The sequence below is a fragment of the Puma concolor genome, chromosome B1 (assembly GCF_028749965.1).
Source record: "Puma concolor isolate L17-30 chromosome B1, mPumCon1.1.hap2, whole genome shotgun sequence".
Classification (NCBI taxonomy): Eukaryota; Metazoa; Chordata; class Mammalia; order Carnivora; family Felidae; genus Puma; species Puma concolor.
Window position 1 is genome coordinate 136232978 of NC_141670.1, and position 19370 is coordinate 136252347.

At 37.2% G+C, this 19370-nt stretch overlaps 1 protein-coding gene across 7 annotated transcripts in view; it reads left to right on the forward strand.

Moving 5' to 3' along the window:
- The window catches only part of MAPK10 (mitogen-activated protein kinase 10), a 316114-nt gene extending 297646 nt beyond the window's left edge, over window positions 1-18468 (forward strand). For 6 of the 7 annotated variants that reach the window (XM_025922450.2, XM_025922449.2, XM_086704660.1 and 3 more), the window contains one exon: window positions 13630-18468. In XM_025922450.2, the coding sequence (XP_025778235.1) occupies window positions 13630-13772 (143 nt within the window). In that variant the 3' untranslated portion in view covers window positions 13773-18468. Of the gene's footprint in view, window positions 1-13624 lie in introns of all 7 variants that reach the window. The other variant, XM_086704662.1, reaches the window with a different exon arrangement.
- The last annotated feature ends 902 nt before the right edge of the window (window positions 18469-19370 follow it).

Below are 19370 nucleotides of genomic sequence, written 5' to 3' on the forward strand. Positions count from 1 at the left end.
ATGATACATATGAGATTAATTAATCATTAAAGGGATGGGATGAATGGTCTGCCATATGAAGAAGGGTTTAAACATTTGGTAAAGAAATGGAGTTTGCATAAAATCAAGGCATGATTCTTTAATCATTAAAACCATCATTCATATGCAAAAAGAAAGTGAGTACATGTAGAAGATTCTTTTAACTCATTAATGAGGGAAATGGCAGAATGGCAAAGATAGTTCAATGAAAGTATGAGAAATTAAGATTTATGTAGTCTGTGGGAAAAAAAAAGAATATTGAAATAAGATCACTAAATTAACCCAAAACTTATAAATGTCCTAGGGCAACCAAGCTTATCTTTGTGCTTATCTTTTCTACGAGGCAGAAAAAAAACCCTGATAATTTTATTTGATTAGTTTTATACAAGTTTACAGTGTATAAAGGATCACAACCAATTGAGAACATTAAGTCAAATAAAGTTATGTTCCATAAAAAATCAGATTATCCTTAGGTGGGCTTGTCAGAAAATACTCAAGTGTGATATTAAAAGGTTGCATAGTCATTTTTTTTTGCCCTAATCCCAAGTGTTGGATAATATTCCTGAATAGTACCTAAAGTTACATATATAACTGCATGCTATGAATAGGCAGACCAAAGTCTTGATCAAGTAAACTCTCTTAAGTTTGAAAGAAATACATTTCAACGTTTATTTATTTTTGGGACAGAGAGAGACAGAGCATGAATGGGGGAGGGGCAGAGAGAGGGAGACACAGAATCGGAAACAGGCTCCAGGCTCCAAGCCATCAGCCCAGAGCCTGACGCGGGGCTTGAACTCACGGATCTGGACCGCGAGATCCTGACCTGGCTGAAGTCGGATGCTTAACCGACTGCGCCACCCAGGCGCCCCGAAAGAAATACATTTAAGGTGAATAAAACCAAAGGCTAGTTTATACAGCAGTTTGTTATTTCTGGAGGGGCTGGAAAATAAATGCATTCCACTAAAATTATTTAATGATAAATATAACCTAGTCTTAGAGAATTAGAATATAGGGCCAAGGTGTATGAAATTGCTGCCAATTCAGATTCGATTTGTTTAATTTTTTTTAATGTGTGTTTATTTTTCAGAGAGAGAGAGAGAGACAGAGTGCAAGTGGGGGAGGGGCAGAGATAAAGGGATTCACAGAATCTGAAGCAGGCTCCAGGCTCCAAGCTGTCAGCACAGAGCCTAGTGTAAGGCTTGAGCTCATGAACCCTGAGATCATGACCTGAGCTGAAGTCAGATGCTTAACAGATTGAGCCACCCAGGCTCCCCTAGATTCAATTTGTTTTCAAATCAAACACATCACTCTATTTAGATTCACCCACTCCAGTAGTAAATTTTTCTCTGAATTTCCCCATTTCTATTATGGCAGATCTATTTTCTCAACCTCCCACTCTGAAATCCCTGACCTTTTATTCCACACTTGCATTATCACTGACTGTCACTTTCTACATCTTAAAAATTCTGCTTGCTGGATGTCTTACATCTAATTACTACCAACCCTTTCCATTAATACCACGATGATTAAAGTTGTCCTGAAGTAATCTTCCTGACTTTAGTCTCTACCTAAATTGATCTTTCAAGACTATAGGTTTGGGGGTTCCATGGATGAGTGCTCTCCAATGGCTTTGCGTCATCTACAATTTGAGTCTAGTAGCCTTTTCCTGATATTGATGGCCCTCTATAATATACACCAGGTTTTTCCACCTTTCACACTATACCTATTGTAGACTCCTATGTTCACTATTTTACTTGACTGGATCCTTGCCTTTTGGAATGCTGCCCATTCTAAAGTGTTGTCTTATCAAATACTACCTTCTCCCAAAATAGTGTTTATATGTGTCCTAAAAGACTTCATATCTTATCAAAGAGTAAGATCTTTCCTTCTTATGGGTCCTAGTAGTCCCTATAATTTATTTTATTTTTTTAAGCTTTTATTGATTGATTGATTTTGAGAGAAAAAATGTGTGCATGGGGCAGGGGCAGAGAGAGAAGAGAGAATCCCAAGTAGGCTCCATGCTGTCAGCAGAGTCTGATCTCATGAACCACGAGATCATGACCTGATCTGAAATCAAAAGTTAGACGCTTAACCAGCTGAACCACCTAGGCGCCCCAGTCCCTGTATTTTAAATATTGTTTTATAACTTATTGGTTGTAAATTCATTTGAGATAAAAGACTGTATGTATCCATCCTCGTGTACCGTGCAGTGCCTAAGTGTTGTGCCTTGCATACAATAGTAGCTTGATAAACATTCATTAATTTGAAAATTGTTGCTGAGGTTCTCCCTTATCATGTTTCTTGGTACTATGCCAAAGGTGGAATTCAAGATAGGATCATAGCTTTGATACAGTATGCAAGTTAGTATGACTTATGCCAGGAAATATTTGTTCAACCTATTAATTGCCATAAAGATACATGGACCAAGTATCAAGTATATGAATTGGTGATATTGGTTTGGAGTTTGCCCATGCTTCAGATAAAGGTTTTCTTTCAGGTGGTTATTTGGTTATTTATTCATTCTGGGAAATGTATATTTCTAAATTTTTTGTGGGCCTGTTTAGTGTGTTAATGATTAACATGCCACTTATAATATGCCACTTAGGCTCTGCCTACATGTGAGAAGGCGAGCCATTTTTTTTTTAAATCATTCTAACTACCTATAACAATCATGAATTATCTACCTTGTACAGATGCCTTATTTGATAGTTGACTGGCTTAACTAGTTTATAGTTAAAATGACGTGGATTCGGGGCGCCTGGGTGGCGCAGTCGGTTAAGCGTCCGACTTCAGCCAGGTCACGATCTGGCGGTCCGTGAGTTCGAGCCCCGCGTCGGGCTCTGGGCTGATGGCTCAGAGCCTGGAGCCTGTTTCCGATTCTGTGTCTCCCTCTCTCTCTGCCCCTCCCCCATTCATGCTCTGTCTCTCTCTGTCCCAAAAATAAATAAACGTTGAAAAAAAAATTTAAAAAAAAAAAAATGACGTGGATTCAATCTTCCACTACATGATTGTAAAGGACAATATTCATGGCTTAATTCTGAGAAGTCATATGTATACTGTATATTACATGACATAATTACATAGGATATGTAATTACATATTTTATTCTCTTTTATTCTTTTATTCTCTTTTATTCATCTTTAATTCAAGTTACAATTTATTTATTATGTAATTATTTCATGCTCTATATTCCCCTCAGCCCCAACCAGATCTCTGCAACAGTTAATCTGTGATGACATAAAATCCACAATTCTCTTTTCAATACTTTCACAACACTTCCACAAAAATCTTATTCCCATGACCCATTTTATGCAAACTGTATAGTTCAGGGAAGGCAAAAAAAGGACTGAGGATGATACATATGAGATTAATTAATCATTAAAGGGATGGGATGAGTGGTCTGCCATATGAAGAAGGGTTTGTATGCATCATGTTGAAGCATAGGACAGCCTCGTGCTGCGGCTGACTACTAGCTCATGAGAGCTACTTGTGTACATCTCTCCCAATTGTGAGTTTATTGACCTTGTGTTAGTCGCTTGGAATCTACCATGCAGGATTTAAGATGTGGAGGTTGGCTCACTCTACAAATCCAGGGCATTTTTCCCCCCATGGAGAGCCAATTGTTAAATTTTTATGGGCAAACCACTGTATGTGTTGTGTGTTGTGTGCACGTGATATGCATTTATACAGTAGACTGCTGAAGGAAAAAGCGATTACTAAGAAAACTTGAAAAGTCAGCTTTTTTTGCTTTCTTCATTGTATTCACCACTTCTCGTTAATGTTTGCATATCATATTTATTTTGTAAATAGCCAGAATGAAGTAACAGTACAACTCCCATAATATTAAGTCATGGCCACACGAGGAACCTGGAAGCAAGAGAATAAGTTAATGCAGTTTCTTAGTGAAACTAAGAAAACCTGAGTGAAAATTGTTCTCCTGCCCAAATGCATGTTTTAGTGATACTTTAAAAATGTAAATAGGAAGTTAAATGTGCGTTTGCAGAACGCATACAGGTTTGAAATTTATTGATGGAATTGTTGTATATCAATAAGAAATAAATCTAAACTTCAGATACATTTCTAAATAAATAATTGTACTCCCTTCTGCTATCTGATTTCACTTGCACAGTGATTTATTTTCAAGAATAGCATGGCTGCTTACTTTCTGAATTGATTTATAAAGACTGCTAAGGGAATAGCAGTTCATGAATAGAAATTAATTTTCTTCTAGAGCATTTTTTATAAAATGTTAGAGTTGGAAGAAATATAGGAGGCTGTCCATTCCAAAAGTTCTTTGTTTACCATTCCCATTCCACCCAAGAAGTGAGCCTCCTATAAGTAAGAGTGACTCACCAAAATAAAGATATTTAGCATTAGGATGGGTAGAGATTTTTCAGAATCTCTAAATGGCAGATAAAACTCCCCAGGTGATTTAAATATACAACTCCCCCCCACTTACCCCCACCCACTCACCATATCCACATACTATGGCAATGTGTCATTCCAAATTATAGTCACTGATCTAGTCCAATAGTTATTATTTTTTATTTAAAAACCTCATGGTTCCTGGGTGGTTCAGTCAGTTAAGCATCTCTTTGTTTCGGCTCAGGTCATGATCTCACAGTTTTGTGGGTTCGAGCCCCACATTGGGCTTTATGCTAGCAGTGTGGAGCCTGCTTGAGAGTCTCTCTCTCTCTCTCTCTCTCTCTGCCCTTCCCCCACTTACCATCTCTCTCAAAATAAATAAACTTAAAAAAATTAAGAAACCTCAGCCCTTAATAAGATGAGGCTCAAGATCATACTTAAAGAGAAGGCTATATCTCAGTGATTTTTTTATTCCAGTACTTTTAATTCTCTGTGTCTACTTCTTTGTGCATGGAAAATAATTTCCTTAAAAAAAGCAGAGCAGTGATGCCTGGGTGGCTCAGTTGGTTAAGCATTGGACTTAGGCACAGGTCATGATCTCACGGTTTGTGGGTTTGAGCTCTACGTCAGGCTCTGTGCTGACAGCTCAGAGCCTGGAGCCTGCTTTGGATTCTGTCTCCCTCTCTCTCTGCCCCTCTCTTGTTTGCACTCTTTCTCTCTGAAAAAAAAATATTTAAAAACATTAAAAGTAAATAAACATTAAAAAATTTAAAAAGCAGAACATTTTCCCTGAAATAATAAATATCTTGTGACTATATAACTTATAGTTTGAGAAATTTCCATTAGCATAACTTCTTTCCGTAAAACTTATTTTTTGGTCAGGTAGCATTGAAAGTAGTTGCTCTTCCTCATTTGCAGCCCTACTACTATTTTGTTACTTTTAATAGCATTTTTATTGACAAAAATTTGCAATGCTTTATTCATAGCAAACTTTTTAAAAAAATTGGATTTCTCGGGGCGCCTGGGTGGAGCAGTCGGTTAAGCGTCCGACTTCAGCCAGGTCACGATCTCGCGGTCCATAAGTTCGAGCCCCGCGTCAGGCTCTGGGCTGATGGCTTGGAGCCTGGAGCCTGTTTCCGATTCTGTGTCTCCCTCTCTCTCTGCCCCTCCCCCGTTCATGCTCTGTCTCTCTCTGTCCCAAAAATAAATAAAAAACGTTGAAAAAAATTTAAAAAAAAAATTGGATTTCTCTGAAAAAAATATAGAAGGTAGGGATGTTTCACATTGCTAGGACATCCTGGGCAGGTGAATGTTATAATCAAATTCAAGTCAGTTCAGTTCCATGTAAGAGATTTTCACAAACTGGCAGTAAATTAACAATTTGAAGCCAAGGTCCATTTCTTGACTCTTCCATTTGCGTTTGGTTTTATGGTTACAAAATTTATTTATTACCTACACAAAAAGAGACCTGAAAGGATCATTCAGTAAAGCCAGAGTAGCTGCAGTCAAGAGTGTATTTATTATAGTGCAATAGAAGTCATATAGAAGCAAAGATTTTTCATGTAATAGTGGGGGACTGGTTGATATTTAACAACCATCTTTATTAAAATTAATTTTTATTTTTTATTTAAAAAAAATTTTTAACGTTTATTTATTTTTGAGAGACGCAGAGGGAGAGAGAGAGAGAGAGAGAGAGAGAGAGAGAGAGAGTGGGGGAGGGGCAGAAAGAGATAGGGAGACACAGAATACGAAGCAGGCTCCAGCCTCCAAGCTGTCAGCACAGAGCCTGATGCAGGGCTCGAACTCACGAACTGTGAGATCATGAACTGAGCCAAAGTCGGATGCTTAACTGAACCAGTCAGGCGCCCCCTATCTGTTCTTTTAAAAGGACTGATTAATAGCATTTACCAATTTCTGTGGTGTACTTATTCTCACTGTGACCAATTTCAAGCTACCTATGTGACATCAATGAAGGCAGAGTTGGAAAGAGATGCTAATGCTAATACTTGGCTCTCAGAAGCCACGAAAGGCCAGCTGTAGCACACTGCTAGACAGTACACACGATTGTTTCATCATAGCACTATCCAGAAAAGACCCAGTCTCATACAATAAACAGATGTAATGGGAATTTTGTAGAGGAAACGTTAGAAGAGAGGACCTCTCTTAATGAATTTGTGCTATAAAAAAATCAGGAACAGTAGTCTAGGAAACCATAGAAATGCAGTTGATAAAGAGTTTGAACTTTGAGTGATCGAATGCTAACTATATAATTTGCATTCAACGTTGATAAAATAAAGGTCAGGCCATTCCAATATATAGAAGATAGCCAGCTGATGAACAAAGTGAGAAGAAAGACAACTACAACAAAATTATTTCCCTTAGTCAAAAATAGTTTAGCAGTTTCACCAGTTTCATAGGCGAAATTTGCTTTCTCTCACAAAACCTATCTAGAAGAGTACATACAAAAGATACTCGGTGCTTTGTTAAACTGAGTACTTTTCTGTACTGAACACTAGAGATTGAGGAAGATAGGAGAAAAGAAGTATGATGAAAGAAGTAAAAAGAAGCAAGGGAAACAAACATGAGGTAATCATGTAGCAAAGCTATATATGATAGTGAGATGGCTCACATGGCATAAGACCTAGAATGTTCCACAAGTGTGTTGACAATATTCTGATTATTAAAATAGATATAGTAGGAGTGCTGTGTATTTTAGAAGCATAATCTGCAGTGTGATTCCTTTTATATAAAAAGTTTATTAAACACTCCTTTCAGTTCTGCTACCTTCATTCAGTTTGTGTTTCTGTGGGAATTTCTTCAATGTTCTTTGTATAATCTCTCTAGCTGCCACAGTGTTGTTGGTTTCTGTTTATTTGTAAACATCGAATTGTGTTCTTAAAAGGGAATCTCGGGGCGCCTGGGTGGCTCAGTCGGTAAGCGTCCAACTTTGGCTCAGGTCATGATCTCGCGGTTCGTGAGTTCGAGCCCCGCATCAGGCTCTGTGCTGACAGCTCAGAGCCTGGAGCCTGCTTGGGATTCTGTGTCTCCCTCTTGCTCTCTGCCCCACCCCCACTCACACTCTGTCTCTCTCTCAAAAATAAACGTTAAAAAAAAAGGGAGCCTCATCTCAGGTAAGTCCTATCTCACCCTTGTTTGATCAGTACTCAACTTTAACTGTGACAATCAAAACATGTCCATATAACCAGCTCCAGCCAGGAGAGGAGAAAAACCCTATCTCAAGAGAAGACCAGGACTATTATGTAGAGATACTTTTAAATACTTTTTGATTTGTATTATGCCAAAACTTTATTTTAAAATTTTCAAACTAGTTATTTTGTCATAATTTAAATAAAGCACAATAACAAAAATCTTCCTCATTAACTTGGGTATTTCAGTTAATTATAACACTCAAGAGATGTATATGTCATCATTTGAACCATTTGTTCTCCAATCCATTGACATCAAGACTTCTTCTTCACTCAATCATTTGTGTTTCTATATACTAACAATGAGAAGAAAACAATCCCATTTACAATAACATCAAAAAGAATAAAATACAAATTTAACAAAAGAAGTGCAAATTTTTTACTCTGAAAACTGCAGAACATTGTTGAAAGAAATTAAATACCTAAATAATGGAAAGACATTCCATTCATTCACTGATTAGAAGATTTAATATTGTTAAGATGACAATACTCTCCAAATTGATCTACAGATTAAATATACTCATCACAGTCACAGCTACCTTTTTCTTTGCTGAAATAGGCTGTTCTTAAAATTCACATGGAACTACAGGGGATACAGAATAGCCAAAACAATCTTGAAAAAAAAAACAAAGTTGGAGGATTCACACTTCTTGATTTCAGAATTTATCACACACTGCAGTGTTCATGACAATGGGGTATTTGCTTGAGGATATACATATAGATCAATTACATAAAATTGAGAATCCAGAAATAAACCCTTACATTTATGGTCAATTGATTTGTAGCAAGGATTTTAAGACAACTCCATGGACAAAGAACTACCTTTTCAATAAATGGTGATAGGACTACTAGATATCCATATGCAAGAGATTGAAGGTGGACTCTTACCTCATATAGAATATAAGAATAAATTCAAAATAGATCACAGACTTAAGTGTAAAAACGAAAATTATAAAGCTCTTATAAGAAAACATAGGAGTAAATCTTCATGATATTGGGTTAGGAAATGGTTTCTTAGGTATGACCCTAAAAGCACAGTTGCAAAAGGAAAAATAGGTAAATTCAACTTCATCAAAATTAAAAACACGTGTGCTTCAAAAGATACCATCAAGAAAATTAAGAGATAATCCATAGAAAAGGAGGAAAACATTTCCAAATCTTATATAGTAAGAGACTTTGTACCCTGAATACATAAAGAACTCTTATAACTCATTAAAAAAAAAGAAAATAACAGTTAAAAAATGGCCATAGGATCTGAATAGACACTTCTCCAAAGAAGGTATAGAAATGGCCAACAAGCACATGTAAAGATACCCAACATCATTAGCCATTAAGCAAATACAAATCAAACCACAATGCAATGAAATACCATTTAACATACACCGGATGGCTGTAATAAAAAAGATAATGAGGAGTACTGGAGAGGAGAAGGAGAAATTGGGACCCTCATACACCTCTGGTAGGAAAGTAAACTGGTATAGCCAATTTGAAAAAGTTTTTCAGTTCCTCAAATGTTAAACATGGAGTTATTCTATGACCCATCAACTCCACTCTTCAGGTTTAGAAATAAAAACTTACACGTGAATGTTCATACAACATTATTCATAATAGCCCAAAATTGAAACAACCTAAATGTCTATCAAATGCCCTTCAAATAATCAATAGAAGTGACATATCCATACAATGGAATATATTTCAGTATTAAAAAGGAATGAAGGGGCGCCTGGGTGGCGCAGTCGGTTAAGCGTCTGACTTCAGCCAGGTCACGATCTCGCGGTCTGTGAGTTCGAGCCCCGCGTCAGGCTCTGGGCTGATGGCTTGGAGCCTGGAGCCTGTTTCCGATTCTGTGTGTCTCCCTCTCTCTCTGCCCCTCCCCCGTTCATGCTCTGTCTCTCTCTGTCCCAAAAATAAATAAACATTAAAAAAAAAAATTAAAAAAAAAAAAAAAAAAGGAATGAAGTTTTGCTACATGCTACAGCATTAAGAACCTTGAAAACACTATGCTATGTGAAAGGAGCCAGTCACAAAAGTTCACATATTGTATGATTCCATTTATAAGATGTGTCCAGAATAGGCAGTTTTCTAGACAGAAAGTGGGTTAGTCATTGCTTATGGCTGGTGGGTAAGTAAGAAACAGAGTGCAGGGTTTCCTGTCGGGGTGATGAAAACATCACAGAATTGATTGTGGTGACAGTTGCACAATTTTGTGAATATCCTAAAAATGATTGAATGGTACAAATTAAATTTGTGAATTACATCTCAAAAAAGTTGTTACAAAAAGGTATATGAGCAATATTTCACATTTTAAGTTAAAAGTAAATCTAAATGATAGTATCATGATTTGAAAGTTATGTGTGTAGTATAGGAGATATGTCACGCAGGAGATGAATGGACACTATGAACAAAGCCATTCACTCTGTCAGCCCACAGTTGATTGAGACTTTATTAGAGGTGTGTGTCCAGTTTTAATCTCTACCCTTTAATATGGATGTGGAGAATTGAAGATTCTGAGAAGTCAGTCATAGTGATGTTAAATTATCATTGGCCAACATTTATGAAAACAACATGAGGGTGTTGGTGTTGGCATAATTTAATCCAGACTGGAGTGGGGAGGATAGAGCTGGGCATTTGAGTTATGTAAGGAAGTCAAAAGTTGTCTGCTAGTATATGAAATTTACTAGTATGTGTCAGGAGAAGAAATGGAGTAGCTCTGTATCATATCTCTAAAGGATGCAATTAAGTAAAATTGGAATAAATTGAAGCCAGGGAACTTTACATTACACATTGTTCTGATAATGAGAGTTAATTATTTATAGGTAGATATTAACAAGAGCCTTAAAAGTCTCGAGACATTCAAGATTAAGAGGTATTCATACTTTTAAGAGTTTAAAGAACATGGAAAATGCATAAGCCTTTTTGTATATAAACATATCTGGATACAAAAGAATATATATTAAATAACCACAATTAGAGAAACTTCATAGCAAAAACACTAGAAGAAAATATACCCAAAGTTTAACAGTTATTATTTATTTGAGGATCAGTGCCTATTGTTATGTTGTTTTCTATATTGTTTCACACCCCCCATAATTTGTATAAATATGTTTATAATCAACAAATAAAAATTTTAAATACTTATAAGATACATATAATCTTTCTTAGTTTATGTGTATGTGTCCTCTCCACATAATGTCACATCTTTTTAAAAAAAAAATTTTAATGTTTATTTTTGAGAGAGAGAGCATGAGTGGGGGAGAGGCAGAAAGAGAGGGAGACAGAGAATGCAAAGCAGGCTTCAAGCTCTGAGCTGTCAGCACAGAGCCCGAAGTGGGACTCGAACTCACAAACCGTGAGATCGGGACCTGAGCCGAAGTCAGACACTTAACCGATTGGGTCACCCAGGTATCCCAGAAAATGTCACATCTTAATCACATTTTTTTCATAGAGAAGAAATGTTTACCCCAAGAGCAAAGACATTGTGTTAGCCTCACCACTTCAGACTTAAAAAATTTATTTTTTAATTTTGAGTATAGTTGACACACAATATTATAGTAGTTTCAGGTGTACAATATAGTGATTCAACTTCTCTATACTTCATGCTCTTCTTGCTACAGTGTTGTTATCCATCTGTCACCTTACAATGTTATTACAATACTATTGAGTCTGTTCCCAATGCTGTGCCTTTTATTCCCGTGACTTACTCATTTCATAACTAGAAGGCTGTGTCTCCTACTCCCCTTCACCCATTTGCTGATCCTTCTACTGCTCTCCCTTCTGGAAACCTTCGGTTTGTTCTCTGTGTTTATAGGTCTTATTTGGCTTTTTGTTTCTTTGTGCACTTGTTTTGCTTTTTACATCCCACATAATGTGAAATCATATGGTATTTGTCTTTCTCAATTTGACTTATTTCACTTAACATAATACCCTCTAAGTCCATCCATATTGTCACAAATGGCACAATCTCATCCTTTTTAATGGCTGTGTAATTCCATTGTATGTATATATATATATATATATATATATATACACCACATCTTTCTTATCCATTTGTTTATGATGGACACTTAGGTTGCTTCCATATCTTGGGTATTGTAAATAATACTGCAATAAACATGGAGGTGCATGTGTCTTTTCAAATTAGTGTTGTTTTCTTTGGGTAAATATCCAGTAGTGGCATTACTGGATTCTATGTTATTTCTATTTTTTTATTTTTTTGAGGAATATCCATACTTTTTTCTAAAGCCACTGTACCAGTTCATATTCCCATAAATAGTGCATGAGGGTTAGTTCTTCTCTGCATTCTCATCAACACTTGTTATTTCTTGTCTTTTTTATCCTAGTCGTTCTCACAAAGTGTGAGGTGATATGTCTTTGCAGTTTTGATTTGTATTTCCCTAATGATTACTGATGTTGAGCATCTTTTCATGTGTTTGTTGGTCATCTGTATGTTTTCTTTGGAAAAATGTCTATTCAGGTTCTCTGCCCATTTTTTAATCAGATGGTTTGTTTGCTTGTTTTTTTTTTTTGGTGAGTCATATATATTCTTCATTGATTTTTTTTCTGATCTATTAGATCTTTGTGATAACACTATTATAACTTATTTTGGATTTGTTATTTTTCACCAAATGTACCTTGCTCAGATAAATTTGCTCTGATAACATTTTTAATGAGAATTCTTCATCTTTAATTTTATTAGATGATTTAAACTCTAGATATTTTTAATAACAATTTCACAAAGGATGCGTTTTTACCACCTATATTGCTTAAGTATAAAGAATACATGGGGCTCCTGGGTGGCTCAGTCAGTTGAACGTCTGACTTTTGATTTAGGCTCAGATCATGATCCCAGGGTTGAGGGATCAAGCCCTGCGTCTGTTGCTTAGCATGGAGCCTGCTTGGTATTCTCCCTCTCTCTCCCTCTCTCTCTCTCTCTCTCTCTCTCCCTATCTTTTTTTCTTTCTCCATTTGTCCCCCTCTCCCCTGCTCATGTGCTCTCTTTCTCTCACACACACAAAAAGAATATATAAAGAAAAAAAAGTAAACTGTTTCCAATGGTTTCATTATATTTTACAGTGCCTCTTGCTCATTTTTCCTTTGTAGTTCTCAAAGATATAACTCAGCAAGTATTTACTGAGTGATTATCATGAGCACGTTTCTTCTCAGAGGTTCAAAATTTTTATATCACCACAGAGAAGATAAATAAAATACTTTTTTCAAATTAACTTAATAATTCAGAGTCCTTGTTTTGTAGTTTGCCAGGTAAGCAAACCTGCTGGAACATAAACACAAAATCAAAAAGCATGCTTTTGCTGCTGCTGCTTCTTCTGTTATTATTATTAGTAGTATGTATATGGTGGTATTTTGATGATGATGATGTCTACGGTAACTTTCACTGAAATTCCCACTTAGCTTTTCTGTATGGATTTTAAATTTGAGATCACTTTAATGACTATGACAAATTTACTTAATATTCCTTTATTTTTCAAGAGCTGTAGTCTTCCAAGTAATTCTGAGTTTTGGGTTTCACCTCAGCCCATATTTTTGGGATTGGACCCTTACATGTGTTTTTTTTTTTTTTTTTAAGCCCTACATTAAAAACATCCAGGTTGAGATCATTATATTAAAAGGTTTTCCTCATCTGCCTTTGCCATAGGACAGTGGTCTTTAACCTTTGACAACACAGCATCATGGGAGCTTTAAAAAATGCAAATTCACTGGCTTCACGCAGGCCAATTATATTACAATATTGGACGTGGGAGGGGTGACTGGGGTTTTCAGTGGGGTATTTTTGTTTGTTTTTGTTTTCTGTTAAGAGCATTACAGGTGGGTTCCAAGTGAATAACTTGTGACCAGGGACTTACGTTGTTACATTTTGATTTTCACCATGAAATACAGAGCCCTGGATTAGTTGTGCTATGAAGGCTTGTCAAATGAACGATGGACTAAACATCACCTCTTGTATTTGCCCCTGCTTGCATCCTGAGTGACAATGAGTCTAGTTCCAGATTTAGTCATGTTGGTCTTCATTTTCTTAGCACAGGTGCAGCAGTGAACAGCAGTGAGAGTCTCCCTCCATCTTCGTCTGTCAATGACATCTCCTCCATGTCCACCGACCAGACCCTGGCATCTGACACTGACAGCAGCCTGGAAGCCTCAGCAGGACCCCTGGGTTGTTGCAGGTGACTAGCCGCCTGCCTGCGAAACCCAGCATTCTTCAGGAGATGATGCGATGGAACACACACACACGCAGACACTCACGCGCACACACAAACACAGACACGCAACTATAAGAAAATGGCAAGGGAGAGAATCCAAGCCTAAAATTGAAACAAATCTTTCAGCCTGCTTCTTCTCCAGAGTTCTGTATTGCAGCTAAGCTAAATGTATATTTAACTTCTAGTTGCTCTTGCTTTGGTCTTCCTCCAATGATGCTTACTACAGAAAGCAACTCAAATACAATTAGAAAAGCCTTTTCCATAAAGTGTAATTTTAAATGGCTGCAAAACCAGCAACCTGTAACTGCCCTTTCAAATGGCATGACAAGGTGTGCAGTGGCCCCATCCAGCATGTGTGTGTCTCTATCTTGCATCTACCTGCTCCTTTTGGCCTAGTCAGATGGATGTAGATACAGATCCGCATGTGTCTGTATTCATACAGCACTACTTACTTAGAGACGCTACTGTCAGTGTCCTCAGGGCTCTACCAAGACATCATGCACTGGGGTACCACATGGTCCATTTCATGTGATCTATTACTCTGACATAAACCCATCTGTAATATATTGCCAGTATATAAGCTATTTAGTTTGTTAATTGATTAAGCTGTATGTCTTATAAGAAAACATGTAAAGGGGGAAAATATGGGGGGAGTGAGCTCTCTCGGACCCTTGAAGATGTAGCTTCCAAATTTGAACTGATTAAATGGCACCTGTATACCAATTTGTAGAAAGAACATATGTGATGCTTATGTACAGTGTGGGGGTGGGAGGGGGTAACAGTTTCCAGGTACTGAATGGTTTGGCTTTTAGAAGGAAGGTGGGGTAAAAAGTTAAGGGTCTTTTCTCTGACACTGAGCCTGTAGGAGAGACTAGAGTGTAGCATTTCAGTGTGGAGGAACACCTCAAAGAGATTACTACCCAGATAATTATCTGGAGACACCGACATCCACAGTTTACAGAGTAGACCTCATTGTCATTTACAAATTATGTATCACATCTGGACAGAGAGTGGCAGGTGGTGAGTCAGGGTTATTGTGTCCATATCTGATGGTAAGAACCCCTCCCTGGAACGAAGTGGAATTGCCTCTGGATGATGTACTTAACAGAAAATGAACCTACGTAGACTATTTTCAGATTGTGGGTTGTGTTTTCCATGAGTGTGCTACTTCCCAGGTTTATACCCTGCCATGGTTTTATTTTGAGAAAAAAATGTTACTTTCCTCTTCTGGAATAAAAAAGAAATGTTAGTTACTTAAAAACAAACAAACCCAAAACACGGGGTGATCCTCAGGTCAGCATTTGAAAACATTTCCACAGACGTTACTATTCCTCAGGGGTTTCCCTGACTCCTTAATATGGCTGATGTTCCATGTTTATTTATTTTCATAAATTTGAACAATTCAAGAAGGGCTGATAATCTGAGTTTTGTACTGCAGTTGATGTGACAGCAATAACTCTTCCCATAAGTTACTGCTGCTAAATAGCTTTAGCAATATGAGTTTGTCTTAAAAGCCATGAAGCGTATGTGTCAATGTTTAGCAAAATCACCTGAATTTAGCTCAAATCAAATGAAAGTGCTTTCCCGAGCACTTAAGAAGGCACTGTGAAACATCTTGGTTATATACAAGGCGATACCAGGGTGACTTCTTAGCAATAATAGGGACCAGGTGGAGGCTTCCCTTCTTACTCACTTTGGTGAAGTACCCATCACAGTTATTTGCACTCTGACCGTTTTGGTGCTCACCAGTGTGGTGGTATTTCACCTGAAGAAGAAGTGAAACACATGAAATGGATGGTTGATGAGTGGGATATGACTGGCAAATGGAATCCCTTCAAAAATAGAGCAAACAAGAATGCTAGTGCTCTGAAAATTGCCTTAAATACAACAATGGGGAAGCTTTGTCTCTTTCAAGCAATAGAGCCAACCCCCACCATCACCATGTGAGCAATGCTGCCATTAATGGGATTGCTTCACAATAGGATTCATGACAACAGGTCATTTGTTTAAAATGGGGAGAAGAAAACCCAGCCTGTGCAGCTTGTCCCCTGGAATAAAAGTGGCCCAGCTTCTTTCTCTTGCTGCCATTCTTTTTGATTAAAATTGCAGACAACTTGATTTTACAAATACCTCCGCATTCACATGGGCTCTCTCACTTTTCCTTCTGTCACTTACCACTCCCCACTTTAAAAAACAAACAACTTCTCTGTATCCCTTCTTCTTTACTTACCCCCTTTTTCTGGATTTTTCTTTTGTTGCACCTGTGTCCTCTCTCTCTGTGCCTGACTTTCTAGCACATGTGATTAAGTGCAGGGTACAGGCAACTGTTTGTTGCAAGCATAATCTCATTAGCCACAAAATGGCATCAAAAGACAGAAGGAAATCTCCAGCCAGCATCTTAGAAGTTCATGACAGTTGGATGATCTCTTGGGTGTGCAGAAGTGATTTTTTTTTTTTTTAACTCAAATTAAACCAAACAAGAATCAGGCTAATACTCCCTTGGTATTGCTTGCCTTCCCTAAACTCCGCTAGTTTGATCTCTCCTGTTGTATGGCTCTTGGGAGCTGATCACCTTTACCAGATATTCCTTATGGACAAGAAAAAAATGGAACAAATCCCTCCGATTGAAATATCTGTGCAAACACAGCTAAGCGTTTGGCTTCTTGAGTGCTTATAAGATTAGTTTTACTAGGTTATCAAAACAAGATAGGTCATAGGAGAATAAAGAGAATTTTCATTTCAAAAGCTCAACATTCACCATCTTGGGTCTACTTTATTATAATAACTTCAGGAGGTGATTCTGTTATTATCAAATTTTCAGAATGTATTATGTTCTGCATTATTTTCTTTAAAAGCAAAAACAAAAACAAAAACAAAAATGTTTCCTGTGTAGTCACCTGTTAATTCCAAAGGACTTTCTTGCTTTTCAGACAAGGAAGTGTCAAGTCCGCTGGACTATATTCCTGGGAGAAGTGGAAGTCCTGTCTGTGGTTGGGGTTCATTTTGGATATGAGGTTGGCAGTCTGAGAGGCCTAACCTTCTGTCCCTTCCTATAGGGCTGATGGTTTCGCAGTGACCCTTAATGAAATATTTTGTAGGATTTTGTTAGAGGGAGAGCTGGATACCCACGTGCAGGAGGAATTAAATTGTTGGGAGAGAGTGGCAAAACCATACCACTTTGATAGATTCATTTTCCAGTCAGTGTGTTCATTTTTAAAAAAGAGATGCATTGGCCTTACAACCAAATTTATTCTTGTGAAATAAGAACTGCTAATAATCTTGCATCTTCAAGAATCTGATGACGGAGCTTTGTAAGAATGCATACTAGGGGTGGACCAGGACCTGGCCAATTCCCTCCAATTGGAGTAAGCTATTTAATTGAGGGCTGAGAAGGTAATAGTTTTTTGGGTTTTTTCTTTTCAACCCGTTACCATTATCAGAAAATGATATATAAGGATACTGATAGCAGCTGACTGGTAAATCATAAAATAAGCCTTGACAAAGGGAATAAGTGGAATAGGTAAGAATACATCAATCCTTTAATGACCTGCTAAGGGAAAAATAAGCAAAACTGACTTCTAAATTTTAAATATTCATGCAAAATCTAAATTCTACAAAGTCTACTTCTTTTTAATTCTCTTAACATATGACAATCTAAATCTTAAAAGCATTATGCTCGGTAAAGAATGTTGTCAGATAGCTTTGCTGAAAAATGTATCTTCTAAAGCTCAGAGAAAGGAATAATATTGTCCCCATAATCTTTGATCCCAATCACTTTGGGTCTGAAGAGGGACCCCTCTCCCTGCCCACAACCTCCCCCAACATTTTACTTGTGAGTCCTACATTTTCTACAGGTAAAATTAAACCAAGCAGGAATACTCCTTTCTGTAAAAACAACAAACAAGTTACAGTGTAAATAGTTATGTTAGTTATTTTCCATGTGAAATATAAGATTTTGTGACTCCTTTTGGCACTTAGACAGTTCTTTGTCTGAAATGGTTCATTTTGACCCATTTCCTTGGTCAGTCAAGCGGAAACGGAAGGCCTCTGTTTGTAAGTGGACTCCTGTATATCTAACTTTTGATTATGTGGGACCAATGGCCAGTATATTCTAAAAAAAACTCCCAACCCTTGTCTAGCATTAAACTGTTCACCTTGCCATGTCTATCTCGCAACAAGACCTAACTTGCACATGCCTGTTATTCTGCATGATTGGACTCAAGAGACTATTACCAATAAGAATTGTGCTGTGTCAGTGTTTATAAAATGGACTTAAAGCACACCCACATTCATATACACCTCACCCTTATAGCTCTAGGTCAACCCTGGAAGGCAAAACCATGCATGTCCAGTTTCTTTGCAAGGTCTTAGTGTGAGAACTAAAAGTCAGCCTGATGGATCAAATGCAATCTCAGTGATGTTTAATAAGGATTTTAAATTATTTAAATCATATCTGTGTTCCTTCTCACTCTTTTTCATTTCTATTTATGCCCTTTATCTTCAAAATGTCGGTGGAACAAGAGGGTGAGTGGGGAGAACTTTGGCTTTTTTGGACTCTTTGTAGGTGGATGCTGAATCAACACATTGTGATTTCTGTTTCTTATGAACTATTAAAAACCAGAGCAAATCTGCTTCCCTTAACATAAAACCAAATCAAATCCAGACCTTGTCGGAGTTTGCCTGTTGAAAATCATTCTTGTGCTGCTTGTTGTCTTGGGTTTCGTGTCCTGACGGGAGCTCTGAAGCATCTCACATGGTTTCATTGTGTGGTCTGATTGTGCCAAGGAATAAATAAGAAATGAGGAATGACCCACCTTCTCACTATGGGTAAAGAGCATGTAATGTGTATGTGACCACGTAGAAGGCTGTGTTTCATTTGAGACTGGTTTCTTCTAAAAATGACCTTTATTTCTGTCTGCAGATATTAGTTGTATACCTGAAATTCAGTAAGATTCTTTTAAGGCATAACATTAATGAAGGGGGAAAAATCATTTTCTGTGAGGATGAGATGAGTAGAACAGGATTAAATATCCTTAAGTTAATTTATCAGAATTCCTAATCAGTTTAATTATTACCCAAGAGAGAAGGTAAGCAGGTTTTTTGTCCATATGGTAGGCAACCCTAATATCTCAAACTCCTTGGTGAACTAAAAATAATAATAATAAGAGTTTGTGGCTTGATACGAAAGTCACTGAATCTGTTAATTTAGCTGGAAGTGTTTGAAAATGTCAATGAATGGTCTTTCTATTTCTGTAAATAAAACATTTTATTTAGCCAATTCACTATTAGAAAACCTGGAAGATAAACATATTTATTTTTTTGGGTTGGCACAATTTATCCTTTTATTTATAAGGAAAACACATGCCAAATGCCTTTTGCACCTCTGGCATAGCTTCTATTTCATTTTTAAACCACAAATCTTTACCCTCTTAATATAAAAGTAAGTTTTAAAATGGTGACGTATAGGTACCAGAAAATCCCTGCAATATTAAGGAGGGAAATTGCATTCCAGTAGATTGCTCATGGAGACAAAGGGTCAGAAGAAGTTATTGGTGCATACTAGGTA